Below are 15,788 nucleotides of genomic sequence, written 5' to 3' on the forward strand. Positions count from 1 at the left end.
AGTGCTCAGTTCCTATCAGCTGGGTACGGTTATGAACTCAGACACACCTGGGTGCTTTGGGGTGCAAACAGATTTAGGGTTTGCTCCTGTGTGGAAAATCAGGGCACTGGGAATATTTCTCTGTCTGCTCTGGGGTGTCCTAACTTTGACGCTCATTCATGGAGAACATTTCCCAGACTTCAAGATAGACTGGAATCCACAAAAGTGTGAAATAGATTATAGAAAGGAGTGTAGGTGTATCACCTGGTGAGAAATTTAGGATTTGGGATTTTTAGAATGTTGTGGATGGAAGCAAGATGGAGGGCACAGGGTGTGGTCCTGGGTTTCTACTTCATCCTGCTTCTTCTTTCTTCTTCTCTATGGGTTTGGGTGGCATTTTGTAATTGGGCAGAAAAGTCCTCATCGTAGCCTCTTTGGGATCAGTTATTGGGTTAAAAGGGAAAATAATCCAGGTGTCAGCTCTTAATTGGATAGTTTAGTCTTAAAAGACCTTGTAACAAGAGATTGTTGGCCATTTTGAGCTTTCTTAGGAAGAGCTGCAGAACTCATGGTTGTGAGGCTGTTCTACTGATAAGCAATAATAAACACCTGAGTCTGAACATGAACTACTCTCTCAAGTGCCTTCAATCCAGACCCAGAGAAACCCATACTCCTGGATTTGGGCAAGGGTGAAGGTCTAAGGGTTACCTCAGGTTTGGGGGCTGGAAGCTGACAAGGGCAGCATGTCCCAGTGGAACAAACCCTGTCCCTGCAGCAGTGGCAGGCAGGGCACACTGGGAGGGCTGGGCTGCTTGATTCATCATGATAAATAATCAAACTCTATCAGCTGTGTGTATCCATACAGCACCAGTGCAGAGCTAACTGCAGATGAAAATGTAAGTGTGAAACAGCTCAGCTGCAGCCAGTACATCAACTCTGCAAGTAACTGCTATCAGTATTCAGGAGGATGCCCAACCCTGAAAGTTAGGGGCTTAACACATCTGCTATATAATTCAGACTCTGTTTTACAGCAGTTTCATTACTAACCATAAAAACTGTAACAGTGGAACTGTATAAACAAACTGAACAGTGTTTTTACTGTAAAACATGAATGTAATATAAATATTTGCCTTTCCCTTTTCTCAGCATCTGTAATGAAATCAAATTCATTCCATATGTTTATGGTGTACAAAAAAAAAAAATCTCAACAATCCATCCATGTAAATGTTGATTGTACTGTTCCACGTTTTTAACTTCATGTGGGGGGATTTTTAAGTATCTGTATTTGGAAAATAGCTTTACAGCACACATCACTCTCTTAGGGTTTCTCAACTGAGCAGATTACTCACAGAAACTTACTGAATTCTTAAATATTATGGCCAAAATCTGGTCATACATTCATATTGGCCCCAGTGAGTTGTTGCCAGCAACAGAACTGGGTAATGTTTATACTGTCAATTCTCCACAAGTAACATACGGTCCGATTGCACTGCAATTAGTTAATTAAAAGATCCCTTCGTTTCAGAAAAATCTGGATCACATCCTGAAGAATTAAAAAAGACTTTATACTCAGTAGAGGCAATAATTCTTTAGTTGGAGTGTCCACAGCTGCGAGTGAAACAAGTTGATGCAGATTTTTTTTTATTGTATTGCATTAGTTCATTTAATACAAGATCCTGCCCCTTCCTGCAAGGCCTTTTCCCCTCAGCAAGGTTTGGATAACTCCCTTTAACATGATTCTTCAGCATGGGCACTGCTCAAGCACTGGAAAATGAAATATGTCCATATATTGTGGGCCTTTCTAAGTGTATATTACACTGTGATAGCATGTGAGCCAGCAATACAGAGTTTAGGATATCCTGCTTTGAAACAAGACAATTCTTTATCACAAAATAACAGAATATTGGAAGCAATATTCTCACAGAAATTCATGTGCTTTTCTTGGAGGATATTCTGAAATATTTCCTATTTTGAGGATTATTTTTAAGAGCTTTTATTCAGCACCACTTAGAACCCTTTGATTCTGTACTAACAGACTGTGGTTTCAGTCAGCATTTACTACATCTCCAAAGCCATCTCCTAGGCAGTCTCCAGCTTTTCCCATAAATGGAAACCTGTCACTAACCATGAGGAGGTTTGCAAAAAATTCTAAACCAAGGACAGCAGTGGAGACCAAACACTTTATGGGGAAACAGAGCTCCTTCCTCGAGGGGGAAACACACACAGTGACCACATGAAAACTGCTGCCCATGGACTGGTAAATGTGCCCAGTTTGCTTCTTGTCTTCCTGCACTTCACAGGATCACAACTGGAATACAAAGACTCACTTATCAGGTTTTAATTTCATTCAGCTACTTAATCAGCAAGAATATAAATCACTCCTTCAGAGAACAATACTTCAGGGGAAAGGAATACAGCAAGGAGTCATGTTTGTTTGGTTGGTTTTCTTCACAGCTTTTCTCTCTTCTCTTGTCACATCTCTACCTTGTGAGTCCCTACTTGAAAAGCAAAGTCAAATGTTCTTTTTACAGTTTAATCTAATCTTTAATGTAGGTGTAGGTTTAACTTTGAGGAATAATCACCAAAGAAACATTATACTTTTTATGAAATATTAAACTTACAATTTATCTTTTAATATGTACTTCAAAGACTATTTGACAGGAATAAATAAATGAGAGCTTCTTGGCAAGAAAAGCTGTGATTTATGAAATATTTTATTCATTCATATTCTTAAGTATTTTCTTGAGAATACCGCTAACATCTGGAGCTACACACTCTTATCCAAACATTCTGCTCATACTCAATTAGAAAATTATATCAATAATAATGTAAAATAAATTACCTAGCCTCTCTTCCTGGAGCATAGATTTGCATGTTTGTCAGAGCAACTATGTGTACAAACAGCACTGTAGTGTTTTTCATTAAGCCTCAAAGTCAATTAAGCTACGAATTGGAACAATCATTCCTCCTTTGCAAAGTATTGATATTTTTCTTGGCTGCTTTCAGGCCTTTTCACTACTCAAGGAGAGATTTATGTTTGACAATTTCTTTCTGATTAAAATGAATCATAACTCTAGAATTCTAATTTCCTCTTTTCCGAGCAAGAAATTATCAAACAGTTTTAAATTGATATTGAACGTCATCGTGCATGAACACTCATTTTCCAGATATCAAATGGAAAACTATACTGATCTCTCTTTTTATCTGCTGCCTTTACACACTTTCTCTTCCTTTTTCAGCCTATATAAATGCATGTGTATAAACATTAGATTGCTCCAATATAATCAACCATACCCCTCCATAAAAATTATATTTGATAGACCAGCCAGACCAATCACATTAAAACTTGTCACAATGCTTTACACAAGGCAATTACCTTTGATTTGCAATATTAGCAAAATTCTGCTGTAGTTTAGAAAGAAAATAACTGGAATACTGCAGGTTGCAAACAAATGTCACTTAACCAAAGTAATTAGCAAGTTTATATGGGTAATCCCCACTCAAATGGCTCAAATTCCCTATAAAACAGCTCTTCAGGCATAAATTGTTACAAACAAAGTTCTCTAGGCTTGTCTACAACAGCCAGTTAAAATCAGTTTTCATTTGCTTTTTAAACATAATGGCAGCTAATCTGAAAAAAATCTTATTTTCTCCAGTTATTCCTGCTTTTTTTCTCTAAATCTTAACAATTGGATTTTCCCAAGCCATTTAGCCATCCCATTTTGTCTTTATAAACCTGATTTTCAGCTTTCACTACAAGCAAACTGAAACTGCATTTTTTGCCTAACAACTGATTTCAAAGTACAGCAGGCCCAGAGCAGAGAGGTTTTTCTGCAGACACTCTGTGGCATTCCAGACACGGATGTCACAAACAGACTCACCAGGGGACCCAGCTGGGTGGTCTTCCTTAGTACTGTTATTTTATGTACACTGTACTTTATTTTTAAATGCCGCATTACACTAGATTTGATTTGGTTTTGGGTTTTTTTTTTGTTGTGGCTTGGGAGAGGTGGTGGTTGGGGTTTTAAAAACTACAGTTTTTTCCACATATATTTCAAATTCTATTTAATAAAGCCCATCAATTAAATAATTGTATCAAAATTTGAAATAACAAGTTGTTCTATTACACACTTTTAATAATTTTCTCTTCCTGCAAAGTATGTGAACTCTTTTGTATCTACAAAGAGTGGAAAAAGTATTCTGTGTCCAACACCTAAACCTTGAGTACCGAAGGATACTGCCCCACAGAAAAGTCAGCATAGGGTACACATTGCTGTTGGTAATACACATGTTTTTATAGGAATACCAATTATATTACAACAACTTATAGTAAAATTCCACACTTAGGACAGGTAAACACACTAGAACTCCATCTGTCAAGAGTTTGGGGGTTTTTTGTTATTAGAGCATATTTCATGCAAATGAAGTTTGGGAACCCAGTTGAAGAGTAGGAACATATTTATCAGATTTCTACCTCACAAATTACTGGAGGAACATTGTATTTAATAGTGCAGCTCAGAGATTCAATCTCAAAGATTTACAAGAAAACATAAAACAAGTGGGTAGCACTATTGCTACTGAAAATCCTACCTGAGCACCATGAGCGTGAGGCTTGGTGAGGCCGCAACCTAACCAGCTGTATTTTCCTTTAAATTTATTTCAAATTGAAAAGTAAATCAGCTTCCTTTCAATAATTTTGCTTTCCCCAGGAACAGAGGAGACAAAATTCTGTGCATGCTTTGAAGCTCTTTCTAGCAGAACAGTTGCAGCTGCATATTGAGAATTCATCTCAGTCAGATGTAGAGGTTGTTGGTATTTTTTTAAACTCTTTCATTTTTAGGAAAGGATTTTCAATTAACAACTTCCTGTAGTTACACCTATAAGCTAAAAATTAATATTTTACATCCATATTTTAATATTAGAAGCAAATCAGTCAAATTAATCTTTGTCTATTTGTTTTCAGTAGCTGATTTTGGGGCTGGATTTTGTGTTTATTTTCCTCAAGACTGCTTACAATTTGATGTAAATTTTAAGCATCTTGTAATTCATCAACTAATTCTCTCCTGGTTACACACTCCAAGTAATTAAAGTTCAGTAATAACTTATTCTTTCTGCTCCAGCACCTGCATTTCATTTGTTTATTTTCCCAGAGTCATAAATCTGAGGGACTGTCAAAGTGCCATAATATTAGTGCAATAATCAAAGTTAATTAGTCCCTCTCAATAAACAACAACAAAGCCATTACAAAGATGCATTGAAGGTTTTCCAGCTACCAGTTTACAGATGAGACTCTTTTTCTGAACAATTAGAATTTGAAAACTGTTAGTAAATAAAGGCAGGGTTTCTGAAGTAATTTGACCTTCACTGTTCTTCATTCAATTAACAACTCATTAACTTTGGGTGAGATAATTCAGGTATTTAAGACAAATATTCTGAACTCCCATTGTCTTCAAAGTGGTCAGAGATATGGTTAGGATTAAGAGGGTAATAGGATATTTTTCAAATAAAAGATGTTCACCACTGCCTAGTTTTAGTTAGATAAACCCCATATAAACAGCCATATTTAGCTGGACTGGGACTCTCAAATTCAAACAGAGTATCACCAAATCCAGTTACATTGAAAAACAATAGACACTATGCTGGCCTCTGTCGAAATTCTCTTAGAATTCTAGCCTATTGAATTATATCTTTTTTATTTAAAAAATAAGAGAGTTTTAATGGGATGAAAGCAGCAAGGAAGACATTTTTCCCAACCAACCCTTTACTGTAAATCATTCATATGATCTGGGCAAGAGAAAAAGGCCTAAATCCAAAGACTGATTCTTCATGAAACTTGTGGTTACAAGAATTAGCAATATTGAAAGCATCACTTACCTGGAAATACACATAAATAAGCACCATTTGTTTTGCATTAATAAATATTATAATTATCTTTAGACTACTTATGTGTAAATATTAATACTACTGAGTGTTCTCCCATGTCATCTGGGAGCAGCTGAAATACTTTGAGAGTTCAGGAAATAAAAGCAAAACACTCATGACTAATTTTAGCTGGAAAGAAATAAAAATCCAAGAATCTGATCCATTGGTCTTTTATTCATTTAAGTGTAGAGATGTCACCACATTCTCTCCTGGAAGTCAGCAGTCCCAGCAAGCTCAAACAAAAGTAGCTTGCAATCCTTGCTAGCAAATAAATGATTGTGGGAGGAATAAATTAGGACAGCTGAATATATTTTAATTAAGGCCTTAGAAGATCATTTAAAAACCTGGAGATCAGAGAAAGGAATCAAAGAGCAACAAGGCAATAGATGGGACTGAAAAACTGGTGTTTGTGTGACAAAAATGGGAGAAAAATGAAAGAAAGTGGGAAGAAGGTAGAAGGAAAAAACCACTGTGACAACTTGGCAGCAGGGCTGCAGAGCCCAATGAACTCAGAAAAAGAGAAACATTCTTGTGCTTGAAAAGTACAAAAACGACCCTCTGAAATCTCTCACTGTACAAAAATTATGGGTAAAACAGTGGCTGTTTTGGAGGACTGTGTCCATCCTCCTTTGGGTAGTCATTCACTTTGGTTCTGGGATGTCCTTTTCTATGAACCAAGCCTCAGTGGTTCTTCCAAATATTTTTTTTTCCCTTACAAAGCATACATAAACAACATGGATAACAGCACATCAAGCCTTGCAGTCCAACACACTCACAAGGAATGAAAAACCTCCATCACCCACACACCAGCAGCTGAGCCGGGCGTTACCCAATAAGATAAATGACTTTTTGCTCAGACTGTGCCATGTGCCCATGATCGTGGCAGTGCTGTGTGTGCCTGCTGGCAGTGCCCAGAGGATGTCAGACCTTGCAGAGCCCAGCCCCGTGCTGGGCACTGATGTGCACTCACCCATTCCTCCAGGATGCGCTGCACGGCCGCCTCGCCTCGCGCCGGGCTCCTGCAGGCCAGGATCACACACGCCCCATGCAGGGCCAGGGACTTGGCAGTTTCAAAACCTAGGATAAAACATGATCCTAGTCACAAACACGTCCCAGGAGCAGCACAGAGCTATAAAATTACCTGAAAACATGAGCCACATATTTAAGTGCAGTTAGGCTGCCTGCAGTCTGGCGACCTGAGAGCCACCCGGACTCAGCTTTTAAGAGCACACATGAAAAACACAGACACCTCAATTTGATCAGGTCTTTTGGACAATAATTGTATTATTTCGTGAAAAACATCTTCAAAAAACAGACTCAACTTCTCAGCCTACTGGTGTTCTCAGCTGTTGCAAGGGCAGGACTGGATGTGCTCCTTCCGTGTCTGACTGTGAACAATGTGCCACACAGAGACTGCACAGCCACCATGCCTGGCAACTCCATCTGGAAATGACAGAGCATCCAACATGGGCTCAGGGCTCTCTAGATGCACAGCTGGCCTCAGAGTCATCAATCTGAGAACCACCTGTGGCAAGGGGAACAAAACGTTGTTTCACTGTTCAATTCACTAATGAAAAGCTGCACAGAAGTCGGTCCAAAATAAACTTCATTAAATGGGAAAAAATCTGTGAGAATTTACAACAGGAGATGAGGACTTTTGGGGAGAGCAGAATGCCCATGAAGTGCAGAGAACTGAGCCAGAATCTGGGTTTCCACCAGGAGTGAGCTACTACATATTTGTGATGCAGCTAATGGTATCACTGGGTGTCCATCTCCATGGAGAACTGTGCCAGTGACAGGAATTGCCTTCTAGCTGAAAGAAGCATAACACAGCTTAATGAGTTCAATTAGAAAAGCCTAAACTATGAAAGGAAGACTCAAACTGAAATGCCCAATAATCTGAGTTTGAGAAGAATTCAAAGAGAAGAGGCATTTGTTTTAGCTTTATGACATTTAAAGCATGTTCATGATTTCCTGTTAAAAACTGTTTACCAAAAGGCCTATGAAGATGGGCTGTCTCACTTCCAAAACACCCTGCAGCAACAAAATCCAGTTACAGCACAAAACATAACTTACATTATAGAAACAACAGACACCAAGACAAATTTATACAATTTTCTGCAATTACATACTTACGGTATTTAAGTCCAAGCAATTTTCCTGTATCTCCTTTAAAGCTATTCACTGCACCAAGCAACTTTAATTACCTGGATAATTCATTGCATGCACATGAATTCAGCTACAGCATATGCAAGATTTCCCTTGTTCCTAATTCCACTTTAAGCATATTTAACTAGAATTTTTCATGTAACTAATGTAAGAAGTACCATCAGCTAGCTGTTATGCCTCTTGTTTTGCACAAGAATACTTATTTTGACTAGCTGACTGTATTATTAAAAAGCAGTTGAAATGCCTGAGAATAGTTTTGTTACTGTTAAACAAAGATTGAGAGCTGGTGGCCAGATTAATTAGCAAAGCATGATGATGTTTTGCTAACTCTACCCCATGTCACACTGTGCAAAATAATCAACTGTGCAAAATATTACATTCCATGCCATTCTCCCCTGTAGTTAATAACTTCATACTCATTACAAACTAAGTAAGTTACATGCTGTGAGTTTAGTTTATTTTATGCCACCTCGACTCTTCCCCGCAAATGTGGAGAGCAGTGTTAAGCTCTTCTCTGAGCTCCAAAGAGTGATTCTTCACCTTTAGGCAGACATGTTCTGATCTTTACATGAAATCATGTGCTAAAAAACCTCCACCTGAACGTTGTCACAGGTGAAGTGCTGACACGTCTCCCCATCAGACACATTTTAAACTAATTCACAAACACTCCTGCACTTAATTTAGGACAGATACACATGCAACTTCTAACTGGAACAGCTGAAGGAGGAGTTTGGAAGCACCTCAGTACCCAAGTCTTTTTACAGCTTTAGCTCTCTGGTTCTTCTGCAACAATTAATGTTTCTTTCTTCTCCCCTAGTATCAAAAAGCTCAGACACATAAAGCTTCCCTTTTCCCTTAGCTTCTAGCAGGCTGAAAAACATCTCCTGTCAGATTCAATGCAGCTATATTTTCAATATACAGTAAATTTTAAAACTTCAGCCTAACACATGGATTGAGTAAAGTACAAAACTATTTAAACTCCATAAATAAAAATCTTACCTCTCTATAAGAACTACCATTGACTCACAATCCACACTGAATGTGGTTTCATACACCAAAGTTAAACCACAAAGACCATAAACACCCAGGCAGTAAAACCTTGAAAAAAATCACGGCATGGTTACATAGGAAGAGAAGCCTAAATAACTATGTAAGGGACATGCATAATTAAGGAACCAGAGCAACCTTAATTCTTAATTACAAAAGCAATTCTGTGGACTTCAAAAGAAGTAAAGATTTTCTCAATACTTCACTTAATCTGAGACTGCCACCACTTAGGGACACAGCTCTTTCACAGTGAGGGGACACTAACAGCAATGACATTGGTTTCTTTTCCAAGAAATAAGTGATATTCTCCAGGGGTGAATCTTCCCTGTACCACAGCATCAGACTGCTGCAGAGCTACTTAACACAGGTAAAGGAGACAGCACAAGTTATACATTAGTTGTGGGGATTTTAAAAGTAGGCAAAAATACACTAGAAAAACAGCACAGAATTACAGACTTGGGCATCAAGGTCAAACAAATTACAAGGAATAAAAGAGACTTTTCCCCCAAATGTGACAGAATAACATACTTAACTAACATCCACTTTGGAAAAGTAATCACTGCATTGTATGAGTATTTAAATAAACTATTTTGAGCAAATGTTTTATAAAACTAATTTCAAGCAATTGCCCCGGAAATCTCAAGTTTGTGCTGAGATCAACTACTCTGGCTGCTGGTGCTGCGGCTGAACGAGCTCTAATCCGACACTCAGAAGTGAAAATCCTCTTTAAGAATAAGACATACATGGGGATAAACATTATGGCACAGTTCTACATCACCAGCTAACCCAAAGGACTGGGAGCAGAACGAACAAGAGAGCCACAAGCACATGGGATTTGCTAGACACATTTAAAACCCTTCAGCCCTTCCTTACAGCATTTGTTCATAAAGACTCAGAAATTAGCACTCAATTTCATTCTTCATCTTCTACCATGATTGTTCTACACTCTCACACTCCTGGCTATCTGCAGTGACTGCTGCCACTGAGTTTTGGTGCAGATTTTCAGCTAATGGTGTCAATTAAGAAGCAGTTAGCATCGCTCAATTAATGCCAGCTACACTGTGTCGACACACACCAGATGAGAACAGGGCTCTGTCCAATGGTGCAACCTCCTCTATAAAACACAGAAAAGGATTCACTGAGTGGAAAAGTATTTCAGCTATTTCTTGTTTAAACAGAGAGCATACAGTCCATCAATCAGGGGGCACATTTTGTAAAGAATTTGCACCAGGCCATCACATGCTTTAAAACATTGCTTTATTTCAAATATAAGGAGGTTTGAATACACAAGAAAAACTCAAAAACATTTTAGACAACAGCAAGTTTTCTTCAGCTTCTCTGCCCAAATACTCTAGGATACCTTGGAGCTGTCCTTTACAACACACGTGAAACACAATGATGTCATTTTTCCATGAACAGCTCAGTTCTCAGTGTAAAAGCCTACAGGGTTTGCTTGCAACAAACAGTCTTGAAAACTCAAAATAGACTGCTGCATCTCAGAAAACAGACTTTTCTGATTTTTGGGGACCCAAGAGAACTACATATAAACAAAAAAGATACTTGTATCCCAGAAATCACTTCGATTTCTTCAAATCTGGAAGACCTAAACACCAGTGAGAGTGAACCAGCTAATCTTATTCAAGACTTCTTCAGAAAAGGAGTAAAGATGATTCAAATGTGCTACAAAGTGACAAAGAATTCTTTTCAGGCTGAAACACTGCACCACTGAGGTGTGATTTAGAGAAGAATCTTCTGCAACTGGGATCACTGCTGCCTGTGCTGGTGGATCCAGAGTGCAACATCCAACAGAGCTCCCACAGGCACATGCAGAACATCACATCATTGACAAACTCACACCTTTCACAGCCAAAAAAGCACCACACATTCCACATCAGGACTGCTTGGCCTCATCCACTCTGCTTCAGTACAGATATTTAGGATAAAACCTTAAATTTTAACTTGCTCCAACTGCAAGTTTTCAAGCAACTAAAGCACTAAGATATTTTAAGAGACTCACTTAAAAACAAGCAATTCCCATGGAATACTAATGCTGCCTTTGTTCCCATGTGTTTACAGGCACATGGCAATGACACATACTGATATTTTTCATAGCAAAGTGTGATTTTATATGAAAGATACATCCTGCCTCTCCCTTTGTGTGTAAATTGGACAAACGTGTTTTTCTTGGAGTCATGAAGCACAGAAAAAGCCAACACAAACGAAACAGGATGAGTAATGCATTGGTTCTGTTTTCCATCTAACCAACTCAAAACTATGCACTCCTTACACTTTTTTGCAATACACTACCCTGGGCAAGGCCAAGTTATTCTTAACAGTAAGTGCACTGCTTTTGTCACTGATAAAACCCCAAAATATCTTGTTTGCTCTGAAGGGAGCACGACACTAAACAAACATTTTAAAACACCCTTAAATTAATGGGATTATAAATATCTGTTGCTGTAAAAAATTTAAAATGCATCATTTGAGGGTGAGAAAGCTGAATTTGTGATTCATGGTGCTGCGAGCAAGCAAGAACCCAGTACAGGAACCACATCAGGCTCATACATCACAAATGTGCTGCAACTGAGAGCCATGGGGCTGCAACCAGACCTGGTATCTGCTCCAGCTCACTGCCCAAAGACATCCACCAACCCAACTCTACACTGTCCTCACACCAGACATGAAGGAAGCTGGGACTGGAGTGCTTTGAGCTGTTTCACCCAACCCTGATCAGTACCTCAGCTCCCCAAAGGTCCCACAGCAGATCCAAACAAGCTCTGCTGATCCTTCACAGTGCAGAGGAGCCACTTCCCAACATAAACTCTGGAATAACAGCCAAGGGCTCCAGCCTGGAATGAGCCCTGGAGTGGGAATCCATGCATTAAATCCAGAGCCAAGCTACCTCTCATGTCCCAAGGTAAGACCTTGTTGTGCCAAGGCAATTCCCACCAACCTCTAAAACACAAGGAGATACTGCTCAGAGTAACTGTGCTATTCAGCTGAGTTAGAGTGCCTTAAAACAGCCTGATGGAAACATAAAGGGAGACAAAACCAAAACTGAAATTGTATACTAAACTGCAGAGATCATCCCAATAAACATTTTTTTTCACTTCCCAAGTCATCTAAATGCAAACAGGTCCTGTAACAAGCCTGAATAAAGGAACAGTGGCCAGGGATTAATCTGAAGGGAATAAAAGGAGAATCAGAGATAAGAAGCGAATTTTCTATCAAATCCCAGCTCTATCTTTCATACCTACTCCTTGCTTTAGATGCACATCAATGACCAAAAATCACAGTCAAAAAGAGTTCAGATTTCCATCTTCCATTTCAACCAACCACAGATCTCTGTTTAGATAAAATACACTCCTTTAAAAGGGGGTAAAAAAAACCCTCTCAGCCCTCATGTTTCATCTTCATTTTGCATTTCTTTATCTGTTACAGGATCATGCTTCCACCAAATTCCAACAAATTTTTACTGAATATTTTTAAAGTGTATTGTGTAAATCCAGTGGCCATCACATCTGAAACTAGGGATTATTCTGTTTGAACTTCTTATTCTCAATGTTTCTTCAAGCATAGAGTGAATTCATATTTTCTTTTGATTTTCTTTAAAAATCACAGTGTGGCTTCCTGCAAGCCAAGGTAGCCAGTTTTCCTAACACAAATCAATTACTGTAATTTAAAAAAAAAAATCCAAATTTAGCATTTGGCTATATCATGTAATGTTTACAGAGAATTTATTAAAGACCTTATTTTTCTGGTTGTACACAATTTTTTCCATTGTAACAGGTAACATAACATGAAGGGAGACAGGTATCTGAATATGAAGCAACTCACACAACTTCACATTTTCTAAACAGAAACAACCTTTCCATCTGAAAGTGAATTTAAATGTATTGTTACCAAGTCAATTCAAATACAGTTACACACATTTTAAAAGAAATCCGAAATAGCACTTTGTCTCAAAATAAACAGAACTTACTATAGTGTGACTCATATTCTTTATTTTAGTAAAAACCCTAAATTATTCAGAATTATAAATGCTTATATTAGTAAGGGATAAAAAATATTTTGTTAGACTGTAGTTATGTTAACAAACTACTTCTATTTTTACTGCAAAATAAACACTTCCAAATTAAACATTTAACTGAAATCTGGAATAGCAGAAAACAGAGCTGCCCATAGTGTAAGTCAACATCAAACCAGCATCTTGATGAAACCTGGATCAGGTCTGAGCAGTCAAATTTGCTGTGACATTTAGGGCACTCCATGTCTCAGCAGTAATTACTCCTGAAGGTTTGGCAGCTGTGGGATAAGTGACCAGTTCCTTTGTTTATTTGCTTAAATAAAGCCAGTCTATTTAAATATACCAATATTTGAATACATTATTAAGGAAATAAATAACATTTCTGTGCATGCTGTTAATCAGATTAAAAAAAAAAAGTTCCAAATTCAGAGAAATAGGGTTGACAAACTTCTCTAAAGCTGCTCTTTGCAGCAGCTTTTGGCAACACAAGATTTTTCCCCACCAAAGCAAAAATGGACAAAAAAAGCCAGAAATTGTCTGGTTTCTTTTCAAGTACACTTCTGTTCCTCTGTTAGCCAACACTATCATAGGTTTCTGTACTGCTGAGCTGAGCCCTAATTAAACATAATAAAAAAATTTAGTTGCATGTTTTGAATCTACTTTTGGCAAGTACAACAGTGCAATGTTAATAAAAGAAGTAAATTCAATAAAGAGGAATACTTCATCCAAGGCAGAATAATTAAAAGACATACTGTGCTGTCAGCTAAAGTGCTAGATCCTCCCAGCTTTAATCTCAAAGTCATTTCATGAGAAATGTTCACAGTTATGTAAAGATACAGAGAAAGGGCTACAACATAAACTGGACCAATTTTTTTTCTTAAAACAAACTTGGTATTTATTTATATCAGTTACACAAACAGTGAAAGATTTTAAAATGCACACTAGACATTTTACAGATAAATAATAAAACAAGGTTCTGTCCTAAAAAGCTCACAGTTCAGCTTATTAAAAAAAAAGAAAAGATATCTATGGGAATCAAACATACAGAGCCAGGTCCTGCTCTAAGGAGTTCACGTTTTGTATCAGCGGAAAGGAACAGACTGAAAATTAAAACAACACTACCTGATTTCTGGCCATACAAGACAACTTGCTTGTTTGGCAGCAAAGGAAGAGTTTTATAATAAAAGAGTCATTTGAGGATCCTGCAGAAGGACCTGAGTACAGGAAAGATGCATTCATTGGTCTCTAGTTCAAACCTGGCAAACCTTTGGGTGTGCTTTAAACTACGAAGGGAAGAGGGAGGTAGGAAGCTGTTATGTAACTCAAATGATCCATCATGTGCTTCCAACACACAAAGTAAGGCAGGAGATGGAGTTCTGAAACAAAAGATGGAGAATAAGAACAGTATTAACAAAAAGCGTCCATACACAAAAGCAAGGAGAATGGATAACAAGCAAGAATTAGAAGGCAATTACAATGCAAGGCCATGGGCAAAAAAAAAAAAAACAAAAACAAATCACAATTGAAGACCTCTTTGCCGCACCTTCAAGAAGTGCATGAAAACATGCCATGCATCTTCCCACAGCAAAATTAATTTGTGTCTTTTTAGGAGACATTTAAAATCTATCTGCTAACAGCAGGAACACCAGCAACCCACCCAAGAGCTCAGTGACAACCATCCTCTACAGCAAAGGACCAATAACAATCACACACTCCAGACCAAGTTTTTTCCTCTATTCTATTATGAAGCCTCTCTCTGCCTTCCATTCCAGGTACACAACTTTTTGTTTTGCCAGAGATGAGTGTTTCAAGTGCCAGATGCAAAGAGCAGAACCAAGAAGTCTCAGGCTCTATTCCCTGCACCACAGATTCAATTCAAAAACAGACACAGAGACACCTTCCCACAGATCACAATCTTTACTCACTCATGATGCCAAAAGTGTGCTGCCAAATAGGTCATCATGTTTTTATGCAGTCCTCTTTGCTTAGCAAGGCACAAAATAATCCAATTTTACCTTCAGATTAAAAATCTTTAAGCAAGAGTAAGTTTGTACCCCTCAGCATCTGCTCACAGCTGGACACAGACCCAAACAAATAAAGCTCTCTTAAAAAAGCTTTTTTAGTTGCTGTATTTTCTACTCTTAATCTATCTTAATTACTCTCTGCTGAAGAATCAAAATAGCATGCAGAGAAATATATTTTATCTTGTGACAGAACAATCCAACTCCCACTTTAAAATGGAACATGGACATAATCTGCAAATGTGGGTAATTTACTGCATCCATACACTGCTCCATAAGTAAAATAAGGCTATTAACACATTTCTCAAAATCTTCAGTAGCACAATCAATGTCTAGAATGTACAAATGTACAGAAGCAGGACACGCTGCTCATGCTTGCCAGGGGCAGGAGAGGAACAGAACCAGAATCTCTGAATTTCCTGTAGGACTGAATACACATGATAGTGTCTCCTTCAATTTGGTTGTGATACAGAAGAATTAGCAAACCTCCTCACAAACTTTTAAACTGCAATTTTTTTGCACAAAGGCAGCATTTTGACTAATCACCACCAGAGGAAAATGCCCCAGAAGTTTTATGATTTTGATTTTCATATTAAAAATAAAGGAAATCCAATTGAAGAATG

General features: G+C 38.0%; 1 protein-coding gene across 1 annotated transcript in view; it reads right to left on the reverse strand.

Moving 5' to 3' along the window:
* WWOX (WW domain containing oxidoreductase) overlaps positions 1-15,788 on the reverse strand; it is a 473,991-nt gene that overhangs the window by 446,661 nt on the left and 11,542 nt on the right. The window contains exon 5 of the mRNA XM_054269623.1: positions 6,872-6,978. Coding sequence (XP_054125598.1) covers positions 6,872-6,978 — 107 coding nt within the window. The remainder of the gene's footprint in view (positions 1-6,871; positions 6,979-15,788) is intronic.

Source organism: Melozone crissalis, unplaced genomic scaffold, assembly GCF_028551555.1.
Source record: "Melozone crissalis strain CALT ecotype California unplaced genomic scaffold, PUWL_Pcris_2 ptg000007l_1, whole genome shotgun sequence".
Lineage (NCBI taxonomy): Eukaryota > Metazoa > Chordata > Aves > Passeriformes > Passerellidae > Melozone > Melozone crissalis.